This window comes from Ailuropoda melanoleuca, chromosome 19, assembly GCF_002007445.2.
Source record: "Ailuropoda melanoleuca isolate Jingjing chromosome 19, ASM200744v2, whole genome shotgun sequence".
In the NCBI taxonomy this organism is placed as follows: Eukaryota; Metazoa; Chordata; class Mammalia; order Carnivora; family Ursidae; genus Ailuropoda; species Ailuropoda melanoleuca.
In genome coordinates, this window is record NC_048236.1 from 29,874,482 (window position 1) to 29,889,012 (window position 14,531).

At 35.5% G+C, this 14,531-nt stretch overlaps 1 protein-coding gene and 1 pseudogene across 1 annotated transcript in view; both read right to left on the reverse strand.

Annotated features, from left to right (window-relative positions):
* Positions 1-14,531, reverse strand: part of PHIP (pleckstrin homology domain interacting protein) — a 131,839-nt gene that overhangs the window by 87,966 nt on the left and 29,342 nt on the right. Inside the window, exon 6 of the mRNA XM_034648088.1 lies at positions 9,292-9,452. Coding sequence (XP_034503979.1) covers positions 9,292-9,452 — 161 coding nt within the window. The remainder of the gene's footprint in view (positions 1-9,291; positions 9,453-14,531) is intronic.
* On the reverse strand, positions 3,030-5,570 carry LOC105242204 (annotated as a pseudogene).

Genomic DNA, 14,531 nt, shown 5'->3' on the forward strand with positions numbered 1-14,531 from the left:
CCCAAATTTAAGTTTCTGGAAGGCAAATTTTAAAGGCTTAACTGAATTACTTATTATCTGTAATTATGTATTTGCTTCTTTAAAATAAAAGCTAGATGATTAGACGTGACAACTATGTGAACTATTCAATGATGAAGAAAGTACTTTACAGAATGGAACAGTAAATGCCAAAGAATGGTTGACTTCTGCAAGCAGAAAACGGCATACATTTGGAAACGTACAGCAGGTTAGTTCTATACAGATGACCTTAAAAGGAAAAAGTAGATAATTAAACCTTCCCCGGCTAAAAGAGAAGCATCAATTGTGCACACCAACCAAAGATTACTACTTTGAAATAAAAAAATCTTGTGATATTTAAACCTATAATATCTTGGAGAATCTGGCATTCCTTGGCAGAAATCAACCAGGAGAATTCTAATTTTTCTTGCTACTACTACACATATTTGAGTCAGATTTCACTCTTGATGTCTTTAGAACAAACAGAATTAAATGTTGAAAACATCATGTATGTGTCATTTTCTTATTCATGCTAAAAAGCAGCTTGTTCTTCAAGCAGCTAAAATGTGCTTATAATTTAAATTTAGTTCAATTTTTTTTTTCAGAAACAGGCCATTGATTTTCTTTCTTACCAATCTATCAGACCTCTTTTCATTTTCCTTACAAATTACCCTAAACTTCAGTGTCAATCATTTCAACACATGCCTAATTTTCTCACTCTTACCCACCTAAACCACCAATGACTAACCTGTATCAAAGTAATTATCACTTGCTCTGATCCTGCTCCCAGGAGACCAAGAACTATTATGGAAAAAAAAAGATATGCATACTAAATCTGCAACACTGCAAATTTATGAACCCTCTATTTATTTGGGAGGCTAAGGCTAACTAGTCCCTATTCATCCCTCTTTCCCTGCTACCAGAGTTTATCAAATACCTCTAGAACCCGCTTCTGTTCCCTAACCAAGACTCTTACCAGATAAAATATTTCACAATGAAAAGTAGAATCTGTTCATTGTGAACCTAATTAACTATGTTTCTAAACAGGCCAAAATGAACTGCTCTTTATACATCCCATCTTCATCTACTTATTCCACCCATCCTCCTTAAAGACCTTTGCATATCAAAAGTCTACTGTTCTGGCTCCTTCCCCCTGACCCACAGTTTTTCACAAATTTATCCTCCTATAAATTACTATACTCTTGGCTCTCCTTTTCATTACCACCAAACTTACTGAATATTCACTATACCTCTCATGCACTTTTTAAAGATTTTTATTTATTTGACATAGAGTGAGAGCACGAGTGTGTATGTGCACAAGCAGGGAGAGCGGTAGGCAGAGTGAGAAGCAGGCTCCCAGGGAGCCTAATGCAGGGCTCAATCCCAGGAGCCAAGTTGCACGACCTGATAGGAAGGCAGATGCTTAACCAACTGAGCCACCTAGGCACCCCCTTCTCACGCACTTTTAAAAAATAATTTTTAATTCCAAACTTACAGAGTTTCAAGACAGTACTAATGTCTTCCATATCTCCATGACCCAGATTGTTCAGCTATTAACAATTCACTACATTTATCCCATCACCACCTTTCTTCCCTTCCTTTCTCTCCACGTAACACACACACACAGACACCCCATTACCATTAATTTTTTTCTGTACTATTTAAGAGCAGGCTGCAGACCTGATGCCCCATCACTTCTAAATATCCCATTGTGTACTCCTCCCCAAAAAAGGACATCATCTACATAAACTGGGAAATCCATATTGATACAACTGCTACCCAATCCACAGACCACATTCAAATTTTGTCAACTACCTTGACAATGTTTCCTTTTCGGCTCAGGATCCCATATAGCAACACATGTTACATTTTAGTTAAATTGTCTCTTCAGTCTCCTTCAATCTGGAATATTTCCTCAGGCTTTCAATTTTGTGTCCTCAGAAATTTATAAAGAATACAGACCTTTAATTCTGTAGGATGATCCCAAGCCTCAGTCTGTTTACCATTTCTTTATGACCACACCTAGGTCATACTGTCTTGGTAGGAATCCCACCAGACATATTTTTCAGTGCACCACTTGAAAGTACACAAAATGTCAACTCTTCTCACCACTAGTGAAGTTAATTTTATCATGTGTTTCCAAGGTATCGCCCCTGTTTCAATTAATATTTTGTGGGAACATATTGCAAGATTAGGCCAAGATCTTCAAACCAAGATCCTCTACCAGTCTTAGCCTGCATTGATGATATACAAATGAACCAACCACCACTATGATGGCTGCCAAATCATTCTTTCTACAATTATAGGTTGACTTTCAACAGTAAAGAAGAGTTTTTCCTCCTTTCTCACTTATTCATTTACTTAATCGGTATAGACTCTTGGGTCCCTGCCCTGTCTATCCTAATGGAACTTACTAAGAAGATAGAACAAAACCCCAATTCTATCTTACCTTTTTTAATTAAAAAAATTATATTTACTTAGAAGCATTTACAATGTCAACAATACAGCTGTACTTTTTTTCTTTTTGCAATTACAAAAAAGGTATTCTATTAATAAAACAATTATTTCCCGCACTGGAGACAACTGAAGATGACAAAACTACCATCCCCATACAAAACTAGTTTCTGCTGTGCGCCAACAAGAACCTGCTTTAAATTTCCATGCCAATTTACAACTCTCATACTGACAAGGCAAAGTCAGTGGCTACTGAAAATACCACCAGGACAGGGCCATACGTTTGGTAGTTATAAACTATACAAAAAAAAAAAAAAAAAAAAAANAAAAAAGACAACCAACAGTTTAAAAACAAATTTTACACAGCATACATTTCAATTTTTAATTTTTTTCTTAAAAGGAATGAGTTGTGTACAGGAATGCTGAATGGTTAATAGATAAGAAAAAAAACCTGCTCTACTCCTCCTCATCCTTTTCATCTTCCTTCTTTTTCTTGCTTTTCTCAGCCTTGATGACTCCTTTTTTTTTTTTCTCTCAGCCTTGAAGGCTCCTTCCCCCCCCCACCCCCCCCCCGCATCAGGCTTTCCTTTAGTTCAGTACACAGCAATATCCCCTTTGTATTTTTCCTTCAGCTTAACGGTCTTTTTTTGTAAGGCAGCTTGTCATCTGCAGCAGTGTTGTTCTATGTCTCTCCCAGTTTCTTTGCAACATCACCAATGGATAGGCCGGGATGTTCTCCTTTGATTTTGGGGGGATACTCAGAACAAAACCAAACAAAAAAGACTGAAGGAGGCTTCTTGGATGCGCTGAGATCCTTGAACTTTTTTGTTTCCCCTGTAGTTGGGATATAAGTTTTCATTTCTCTTTCATAACGAGCACTACCTACCTCTGCCGTACCTTCTACTGTTTCTTTCTGCTTGGCAGACGTCATCTTCTACCTCCCTGAGCGCTTCTTAGAAAACTCTGAGCAGCTGACTGAAGCATCTGGGTGCTGCTTCTTGTGCTCCTCCCAGCGGGTTTGCATAAAGAATGCTTATGATGACATTTCGCCTCTCAGCTTTTTAGGAGCCCCTTTGCGCATGTTTAATTACTTTCCTCAGTGAGGCAAACAGTCACCCGGTGCCTGTCTGGCTCTCACTGCCCCAGCGCCATCTCTCACAAAACCCAAATTTTAAAAATAGTAATTTCAGACAGTGATACATATTATAAGAAAAATACAGTAAAGTGTCTAAATGGGATGAACAATGATGGAGTATGGGGAGGGAAGTTAGTCAGGAAAAATCTCTAAGAAAGCAGTGCTTCAACAGATGACTGCTAATAAAGCAATCAGCCAGGGGACTATTTTGGAAAAGATAATTCCATGCAAAGGCAATAGCTACTACAAAGGCTCCAAAGCCATAAATGGGCTTTGCAAGTTTGAAGTACAGAAAAAGACCAGCGTAAAAGAAGCATACAAGGAGAAGGGAATTTGTCTTATAGACATATGTATATATCTCCCCTGATAGATTCTAAGTTTCTTGCAAAAGAGAACATCATTCATTTTTATCTCTCTAATTAACTGGTTGATTCATTTATCATTTGGTTCTACCCCTAATGAATGCACTCGATATTCGGAGGCATCACAGATCTAAAAGGTTCAGGAAAAAAGTCTTTGTTATTAAAAAGTTTACAACTTAAAAGAGAGACATCTAAACAAATTCACTGCAACATAAAAGGAAGATACAATATAATAGAAGTATGAAGTTCAGTGGTAGTACTCTACTTTCAGAAAACAGCCTTTTTTAAAAAATTGTCAGGCTTTTTGAAAGAGTAGTCTGCATTACGTCTCTTCCATTTTTCAAGTCCCAATCCCTACTCAATGCACTGTAATCTCCTATCCCTAATATTAAAATAGAACAGTTTTTTGTCAATGTCATTAATGGCCTTCACAAGCTCAAAAAATGCCTTTCAGTTCTCATTTACTTTCGGTTTTTATCTTTTATAAAATACTAATCCTTTGTCTTTTAAGACACCACTTCTTTTATTTTTCTCTGGCCTCTTAAGCAGCTCTCAGTCTCAATTACGGCCTCCTTTTTTTCACCTGTTTTAATAGTCAAACACATGTGAGGTAATATAATCAATATCCACATTCAATGATTCCCAAGCTAAATCTTCTAGCCTTAATTTTTTCCCTGAGCTTCCAATGCCTCTTGAACGTTTCTATTTGGCTATATAGATAACTATCTCAAATTTAACATGTCCACCATCACAAATTTCTCTACTTAAATCCCTATCACAGTAAACGACAGGACTTTCTAACCAGTCACACAAGTTAAAAACATGTGATCCCATACTCTTTCCCTCTCAATTCTTCCCTATATTCAAATGAAACTCTTACACCCTAGAGATTTTATTTTTAATCTATTAATTCCATCCCTACTTTCACTGTGACTCTGTTCAAGCCATGATGATTTTTTCATGAATCACTGACTGAACCTTTTCACCAATTCCTCCATATATAGACTTAGTTTCAATCCATTCTTAACAATAATGTCAGAGGGATTGTTAAAAAGATAAATTATACTCACTCTTCTGTCTAAATCTGTCATTTTCTCTCCACTGCCTTCAGGAAAGAAACCCACTCCCCTTCATACATTGCCAAAAGGATCTTGATGATTTTGTCCCCCACTAATATCTCTAGCTCTTGTTTAATGATATTCCATATTTATTCTTTGCCATATCCAACAATATACAATTTCATGTTATAAATGCCTTTTCCCAACTCTGCAACATCCAGCTAAACTCAGCTGAGGTGTCATTTCTAGTTAAGTTTCCCTTACCATCTACCATCTCCTACAACACACTGAATTAGGTACTTCTCCTATGATACTTGAGTATCTTAAACAGCCTTGTTCAAGCTTCTTATCAATTGTATCATGACAGTCTGCTGACAATCTGTGAACTCTCCAGGGACAGATGCTTTGTCTTTCATTTCTAGATCCTAAGTGTCTAGAAGGGTGACTAGTTATAACTTAGAGCATTTATTGAAATATTTCATGTTCTTTTGTCTTAATTTGAAAAGAGAGATACATTTTTTTTTCCTGTAAAGGGGGGGGTGTCACCTGGGTGGCTCAGTCGGTTGGGCATCTGACTCTTTTTTTTTTTTTTTAAAGATTTTATTTATTTATTTGACAGAGATAGAGACAGCCAGTGAGAGAGGGAACACAAGCAGGGGGAGTGGGAGAGGAAGAAGCAGGCTCATAGCGGAGGAGCCTGATGTGGGACTCGATCCCAGGACCCCGGGATCACGCCCTGGGCCGAAGGCAGACGCTTAACCGCTGTGCCACCCAGGCGTCCCTGGCATCTGACTCTTGATTTCTACTCTGGTCATGATAGCAGGGATTGAAAGCTGTGTCAGGCTCCATGCTCAGTGGGTAGTCTGCATGAAATTCTCGCTCTCCCTCTGCCCCTCCCTCCACTCACTCTCTTTCAAATAAATAAATATTTAAAAAAGGGCGGGGGATCTTTTTATATGGCTCTCAACATACTTTTCTGTATTATGAGTGAATGGGTTCCTCCTGAGAGAATTCATTAACTCTGCTTTTCTTTGGTGAATATTATTTGAAGCAGTGATTCTAAACCCAAGCAAAAAAAAATTAAAAACTAAGAGCAAATTAGGAAGCAAGTCTGACTCAGTAATTATGCTATCTCCCTCTCTGGGTTCTTCTCATTATTCTACTGGGAAAAATTCATTAAAATATTCTAGTACAAAATATTTGTGAATCGTCCTAATATAGAATTTCACTTATCAATTACAATGACTTCATTTTGGATCTGGTATAGAATTTGTAAATAAGATTTTAGTTGATTAAGAAACAAAATGGATAAAATTTATTTAAATCTATCTAGAAGAAACAGCAGGAGGTAAAACTTAATGACTGCTTACTGTATATCTTGATCTATACTAATTACATGCATTATTTCATTCATGTAATCATACAAAAATCTTATGGGGTTGGTACTATTATTATCCCCCCCCATTTTTTTAGAGACGAAAAAATTGGAGATTAAAGTGGAGAGGTAATGTTTCCAAACTGCAACGCTAGGAAGTGATAAAGCTGTGAGCTGAACTAAGAGCCACCTAACGTCAAAGCTGATGCTCTTACACACAATGCTATCTATACTGCCTCTAGCTATGTCTACTCAGAAAGGACTCAAGAGAATCTGCCCCTTGAACAAAAACTTGCAAATATTTCTACATGAGAACTTTCGGAATGTGTAAGATCTTAAGATACCAAATACATAAAAAGGAAAAACTGGTTGATCTATTACTGAACTGTTATTCCAATAAATAACAATAGTGTGTTCTCTCACAGGAATTGCTCATTAGTCAATCATGATCTACTATCCTAAAGCTTTATCCCATCAGTTTTCAAGACTGATTTTCAAAACATTAGTCAGTGGCTAGTGTGTTTCCAGTGGAATGAGGGTAACTCAGCAGCCATCTCACTTTATGAAGTTAATACGAACAGTGAAGACACAGGTATCCTGTTGGCACTTGAGATAACCATAAAAATACAAGGAAATTTTAAGTGACAGTATTTTTCATATCTACGCATTTCTTATCACATGGTAACATTCTGGAGTCTACAACTGTAAATCAGCAGTAAAAAATTACAAATAAGACGATGAGTTTGGCCCAATTAGCAAATTTTATCACATACATAAAACGTCAACAATTTTAGACTCTCGTAAGACCCATAAAAATAATACGGAGATAATTTTCTTCCCTTTAAGCATGTGTCTTCAACTAAAGAAAAATTTTCAGAAAACAGCTATGTCATTCCTTCTCCCGAAATCAAACGCTCCTGAAAGTAGAAATTAAATGTCTAGCACAGGGGCTGCATGCAGATTTTTTTTCTGTACAGGGCCAATAATTATCTTAGACTCTGCAGTCGTAAATACTCACATGTGCCAGTTTCTGTCATAATTATTCAACTCTGCCATTTGGTAGTGCGAAAGCAACCATGGGCAATACATAAACTAAGCATGCCTTTGTTTGAATAAAATTTTATTTACAAAAACAGGTGGAAGGCTGCCTTTGACCCACAGGAGTAGTTTGCTATACCCTGTTTCAAAGTGCTGCTCTTTCAACTCCTTACCTACCACTCTACTAAACTCAGGAGATAACAACAGCACCTAACTGCATTTCCCCTCAAAAAAATTCAAGGAGATTATGTATCTAATTCAAATCAAAACACACATAATGCTTCATGAAGTAAAAGAAACAAATACCATCCTGTCATTTATTTTTTTTAAAGATTTTATTTATTTATTTGACAGAGAGATAGCCAGAGAGAGAGGGAACACAAGCAGGGGGAGTGGGAGAGGAAAAAGCAGGCTCCCAGTGGAGCAGGGAGCCCAATGCAGGGCTTGATCCCAGAATCCTGGGATCACGCCCTGAGCTTAATGACTGAGCCACCCAGGTGCCCCCCATCCTGTCATTTTTAAAGAAAGAATCCCCACAAGATACCGTACTAACATCAAAAATTAAGTAAGCTATATATTTTTATAACCTCAATGCAATGGCGTAACTTTATACTCACCAAAATGAAGTACAAACACAATGTAATGCTTTTTTCTTGTTATTTCAGTTTATTACTATTTTTGAAAAATTGTTTTAAACATTACAAATACCAAATTTACTTTGTTTTCAGAACTAAATTTAAATATTGGTATACTGAGCTTGAAAAAGCTAAATGTAATTTTTCATTACAATTTGAAAACAAATTACTGTTATAGATATATCAAGCACTTTACCAAATACATAGATAGCATGATACCTTCATGACCTGTCAGAAAATTTCACTTTTATTTTGCTTCATAGAGAATAATGGAGATAAAGGAGAAGGTGAAAGAGGAGAACACTAATCTAAGAAATGATCTGCAAATGCCTGAGTGGATTAGAGCCAGGGAAAAGATATGTATGGAAATCCTTTCCCACATCCTGCTGTTTAAGCTGTTTTACAGGTGACTGGGTACAGGGGTAGAGAAGTAGATATAAATAAATCTCAGTTTACAAGCATATTTACTTAAAAGAGGAATCTGTAATTGTACCCAACTGTGTAAAATCTGCAGCTGCTCTCCAAAGACAGAGATAGGAATTTCCATTTTAACTTCCATTTCCCAGTTTCTTACTTCAAAGAAAATTAAAGACTTTGTGAATGAATGCATACCTTCAGCTCATAGGGTAGAAGTATTTTAAGTACAAGAACACTGTAGTAACTACTACATTGGTGGATGTAATAGTTAATACAACTAAAAATAAACAGAATTATTTCCAAAAGTAATTTTCTCAGTTAAGGCTGAAAAGCTCTGCTTTTCTCCATTTAACAAGTCAAAAGAAACGACAGCAAATAAACCCAAAGAGCCTCTTTAAACACAACATCAGATATACTGAAGAATGAGGTGCTAAGGATAATATAAAAAGATACATTTAATAATCTCCTCTAATTTGCTTAACACACTTTTGAAAAGCCCCGCACATAGAATTTAAATTATTATAGGATATTTCTATAAAATGTTAAACTGCATATTTGATATAATGCTGGGAATTACACTCATCCATAATGTAGCACCATCATACAGCTGTACCTGTATTACAACATGTCCTTTACGAACTTTCCAAACTTGGATCAAGTCCAACTTCAAGTAAATTCTTTTATCACAGTAAGCTAAATTACCTGAATATCCAGTTTTTCATTAGCAGAAAAAAACAAAAGTTCTATTTCAAGTTCAACTATAAGCAATGTTTCTTCAATGCCATATATGAATTAAGATAATATTTCAAAAATTACTTACAGTAAATATCCGTCTGCCAGTTCGATCAAAAGTTACACAGTACACAGATGACAAGTGTCCAAGAATTCGTTTATGCATTTTCATGTGCTGATATACTGCTGTTGGAACAAGTCGTTCAAGCCTGTATTTCCCATTCAGCTTCCGTGAAAACAAAGTATCCGCTACCAAGAGAAAGGGGGGAAATGAGTATAATTCAGAAATTAATTTTCTTAATTATCATCTTTTAAGAATTCACATATTCCAACTTCTCATTCGTTGGTAAAAATAAAGATGCTTTCTAATGTACATGGCTCTTTTACTGGAATTACGTCAGGCACTATTACCCTAATTTTACAAATAAGCAAAGTCAGTTTATATGACTGTCTGAAGTTACAAAGTACATAAAACATGAAGCTATGACTAAAATTTAGACTTCTTTACTCTCTGGCTAGTACTCCTAAAAAACCAAAAAATTTTATATATTATTTCTTTAAAATGCCCCTATGAGATACATGGCAAAAGCAGTTAAAACTGGATCCAGCAATTTCTACTTTTCATCAACAGCAATTCTTGAACACGCTAAATTTGACATCCCAAATGATGTTTCAAGAAAACTTAGCACAAATGAAGAGAGAGGAATAATTCACTGTATTATTTTAAAAAATAATTAAACTGGGGATCTTGCCAAACACCTGTATAATGATTCCTTCTCTAGAACCTATTAGCTCTTTTTTGTCAACTCATCCATTTTAACCATCTTTCAAGATATGACTGAAATTTATCTTCTGTCCAGAGCCTGATGTGCTGACTTCAGCCCAAAATGTTCTCCTCTATCTGAATTACCACTATACGTATTTTCTCTTCTGATAATTATAGACAAAGAAGGTGCTCAGTAAATATATGCTGACTGATCTGCAGGCTCATTATTCACTTATAGATTCCTTTGAATATACCTTTAAAAAATCCTTTTAACATAAGGCTTTTTTTCTGACTGTGACTGCCATCTACTTTGCATGGTAAGCACTACAGCTTCTCGTTTGAATTTAGTCCCAAAGAAAATTTAAATATACATACAAACTACTACTTACTCTAGATTTAAAGCCCAGCAATTATGTCCTAAAGTTGATGAAATACAAGTACCTTGGTGTAACATAAAAAAATCTCAGTATTTATTATTTTATTCATGTACAATAAGTGTTTGGCTCACACTACATTTAAAAGCAAAAAAAAAAAAAAATTGGGGGACTTGCAAAATGTAGAAAAATGCATCACATTTCAAGGAATAATTACATTACATTTACATGTTCTTTTACTACATCAATTATTTTATATTACAATAGAATATACCTCTTTGCCGTTAGCACATAAATTCTATGCTACAATTTATTTCTAACATCTGGGGATATCTGAGATAAGCTTTGAGTTGTAAATTAGCATATTTAGGCTTAAGCTGATTACACAGTAACAGTGATTTACCAAGTTTCTAACAAACCTGATACGTTTTTCCTTATGCACTGAAATAGTCTGGTAAAACACATCCTCTAGTGCTTTGGTTCCAAACTGATTTAGAGCAAGAATCACACAAATCCATAGACATCAATTGTCTTGCCAAAAGAGAACTTATCCAAACATTAATGATCTTATCCAAACACTAAGGATCCGTGGTATCTCAGACTCACCTGTCTATTCTGTAAGAAATTAAGTGATGACAAATAACACAAATGTTGACAGTGTTACCAAGATGTAGTAATTCCCTCCATCCGAAATTTACAAAATTCTCAAAATAACAAAATTTTTAAGACATTTAATACTGTTCAGGTATAAAAATATGATTATTAGAAATAACTACAACATCAAAACTATTATTTTAATGATTGAGTACATGCATGTATGTCAAAATTTTTAAAAATAAATTTGTTATAAAGACCATTTAAAAATCAGAGCTGATGAAGTTTCTTCCAAGCAAAAAATACTTAAGAGAAAGAAAATGTTGCTGTTCTCTTACACAGTTTTTTTTTTCCCCCTGAATCTTTCTAAACCCAGGTTTAAATCTTTATTTTTATTTTAGGAGTCAACTGAAAAAAAAATATGCCTTTCAAAAAGCTACTTTATAGTCAACTTTTCAAATCAAACTTTCCAGAAACATTATTTGAAATATATTTATAGTTAAAACTATAATTCTATACTACCTTTTGTTATGCTTGGCTACCAATTAACTACTGAATATCTATACTATGACTGCATCCTAGCCAAGCCCTTGATTTCAGACAAATTACAAACCTGAGTAACAATAACAATAAAGAGAACCTACAGAGAATAGGATTTAGAATCTGCAGGTAATAACTTGCTGGACAAACTTGATAGAGTTAAGAGAAGAAAACATAAGTATGGTTCAAACATTGAAGTTAACCTGAGGAGGCTGAATTTGTAGGCCCAAACAGATCAAATAGGTAGAAAATTTTTACAAAGGTAGAGAGAAGGACGTTCTAGGACTCCGATTCAATGAATCACATTTTCTTTTACTATACCATTTGCATAATGTCTATCTCCCTTACCAGAGCTTAAACACCCTAAGGAAAAAAATTCTTATTCATCTTTGCCACAACTGAGTGTAGAACCTTTTAAATAACAAAGTATATAAATGAATCTTAGTTAATAAGATACACAAGATGGTTCAATTTAATCTATAGTTTTATGGCAGGAAGGCAAATGGCAATTATTCACTTTCTAAAGAAACTGTTAATAGACTAATTGGATTTTTGAGTAAAAAAGGAAATGTCTCTTGGATTATAGAAACTCCTTAAATTTTATTAAACTAGAACATTAATTTTTAAAATGAGCATGGTTAAACAGATCTAAGGGGTCACAAAGGAATAAGTTCCTTATATGACATTATTATAGTTTAAACCTTAAATCAAGGAGCACATAGGACTTGGTTTGAAAGTACATTTATTTTCCTAAGTATGGTGATGAGAAATATTCTTAAATCAAGTCTGCCAAAGCAAATTTCTACCCTCCTTCACTTGGCAAATTCTTTCTTACTCTCTAACGCCAGTTAAAATGTCACCTCTGCTAGTAGGACTGTAGTGAATTTCAAAAGCAACCTAACTGGTTGCCTTATAACATCACTCCTGTACTCAAAACTACAACGATTTTCATTTCATTAAGAATAAATACCAATTTCCTTACACATCAAGCCTACCAAGGCCATGCATAATCTTGTCTCTCATCACCTCTCTGACTTGCTACTTGAGACCCTCTACTCACTCTGTTCCAGACACTCTAATCTCCCCCCATTCTCCCAACACAGGAGGAACGCTCCTAATGTCAGGTCTCTGCACTGGCTGTTCCCTCTGGCTAGAATACTCTCCCCACATATAGCTAATTCCTTGACCTTGACCTTCTCTAAGTCTTTTCTCAGATTTCTGTCACTTCTCAATGAAGCCTAACCTGATCAGTCCATTGAAAACTGCAACTTACTCCTTACCACCATCTATAACTCCTGGTCCCCCTTTATTTAACTCTATATGTTCTTTTTCCATCACTTATCAACTGATGCTACACATTTATTGGCTATGTTCACTGTTTATTTCCTGCTCACCCCCTCCAACTTACATAATAAACTCCATACGTACCAGATTTTCTCTTTTTTGTCCTTATATTACCTTAAAGCTGACAATGATGGCTGGCACTCAGTAGGTGATCAGTGCGTATTTGTTGAATTTAACGAATAAATTACATATATGATAAAACAATTAGGTTTAAGGAATAAAACAAAAATGGAGGATGTATCGAACAGATTACATATCCAGAACCCCCCTAAATAGTTCTGCTCTTTCAAATATTTCAACTGCTCTGCTAAATAGATTTGATCTGGAGGGAAAGAGAAAAGTAAATATATTTTACTCAATTTCCTAGTAAATAGAACAGTAAATAAAATAAACATTCCAGAAATCACTGTTATCCATTTGAAATATCAACCTCTTTAAAATCTGAAGAGGGGTGCCTGGGTGCCTCAGTTAGTTAAGTGACTGACTCCTGATTTTGGCTCAGGTCATGATCTCCAGGTTGAGGAGCAAACCAGTGCTCAGCATGGAGTGTGCTTGTCCCTCTCCCTCTGCTCCTCCCCCTCTTGCACGCATGCACGTGTGTTCTCTCTAATAAAATCTTTAAAAAAAAAAGGTGAAAATAAATAAAGGGTCACAATTTCTTAATGTTAGATATAACTACATACATATCTAACCAGTGGATTCATATCCATTACTCCTCTAGGTATAAGGACGATAAATCAAATCCCCCAAGCCACTTTTCCCCAGTTTATACTTATTTTTCAAGAATTGATTTTTTTCTAATCATAACACTAATGTGTACTCAGTGTAGAAAATAACATAAATGAAAGAAGAAAAATCCGTAATTCTATCAGTCACTTTTAAAATTTTACGAAGATGTCCCTCATAAACAGCATTTTAACAGCTACGTTGTATTCCTTAATGAAATAAGAGTTAGCCTCTTAAGTTTGACAGACCTGTGTTCANGAAGGCAGACGCTCAACCGCTGTGCCACCCAGGCGCCCCAAGAATTGATTTTTTTCTAATCATAACACTAATGTGTACTCAGTGTAGAAAATAACATAAATGAAAGAAGAAAAATCCGTAATTCTATCAGTCACTTTTAAAATTTTACGAAGATGTCCCTCATAAACAGCATTTTAACAGCTACGTTGTATTCCTTAATGAAATAAGAGTTAGCCTCTTAAGTTTGACAGACCTGTGTTCAAACCTGATACTGTGGGGACTTTAAGCAAGTTTCTCTCAACTTTAATTTCTCTAGTTATATTTCTTCTTTTAAAATTTATTTACTAGAGAGAGAGCCTGCGTGCAGAGAACCCACGCTGGGAGGGGCAGAGAGAGAGGCAGATTCCCCGCTGAGCAGGGAGCCCGATGTGGGACTCAATCCCAGGATCCGGAGACCAATACCTGAGCTGGAGACCGACACTTAACCGACTGAGCCACCCAGGTGCCCCTAGTTATATTTTTAGAAACATTTTCCACAATATACTTGACTTTCATATTAATGCGGTTCTCTTTGACATCTCACAATTTCATGAATTTCAGTCAATTCTTTCAATTATTTTTTCCTTTTTAAAATAACTTCTTCTACTGATTTAATATGTAAAGAGTCCTCCTAACCAGCCAACTGTACGATAAATATCCGCATACATTTTCTTTTACTTCTCTGTGGTTAAAGTTCTCACCTCCTTA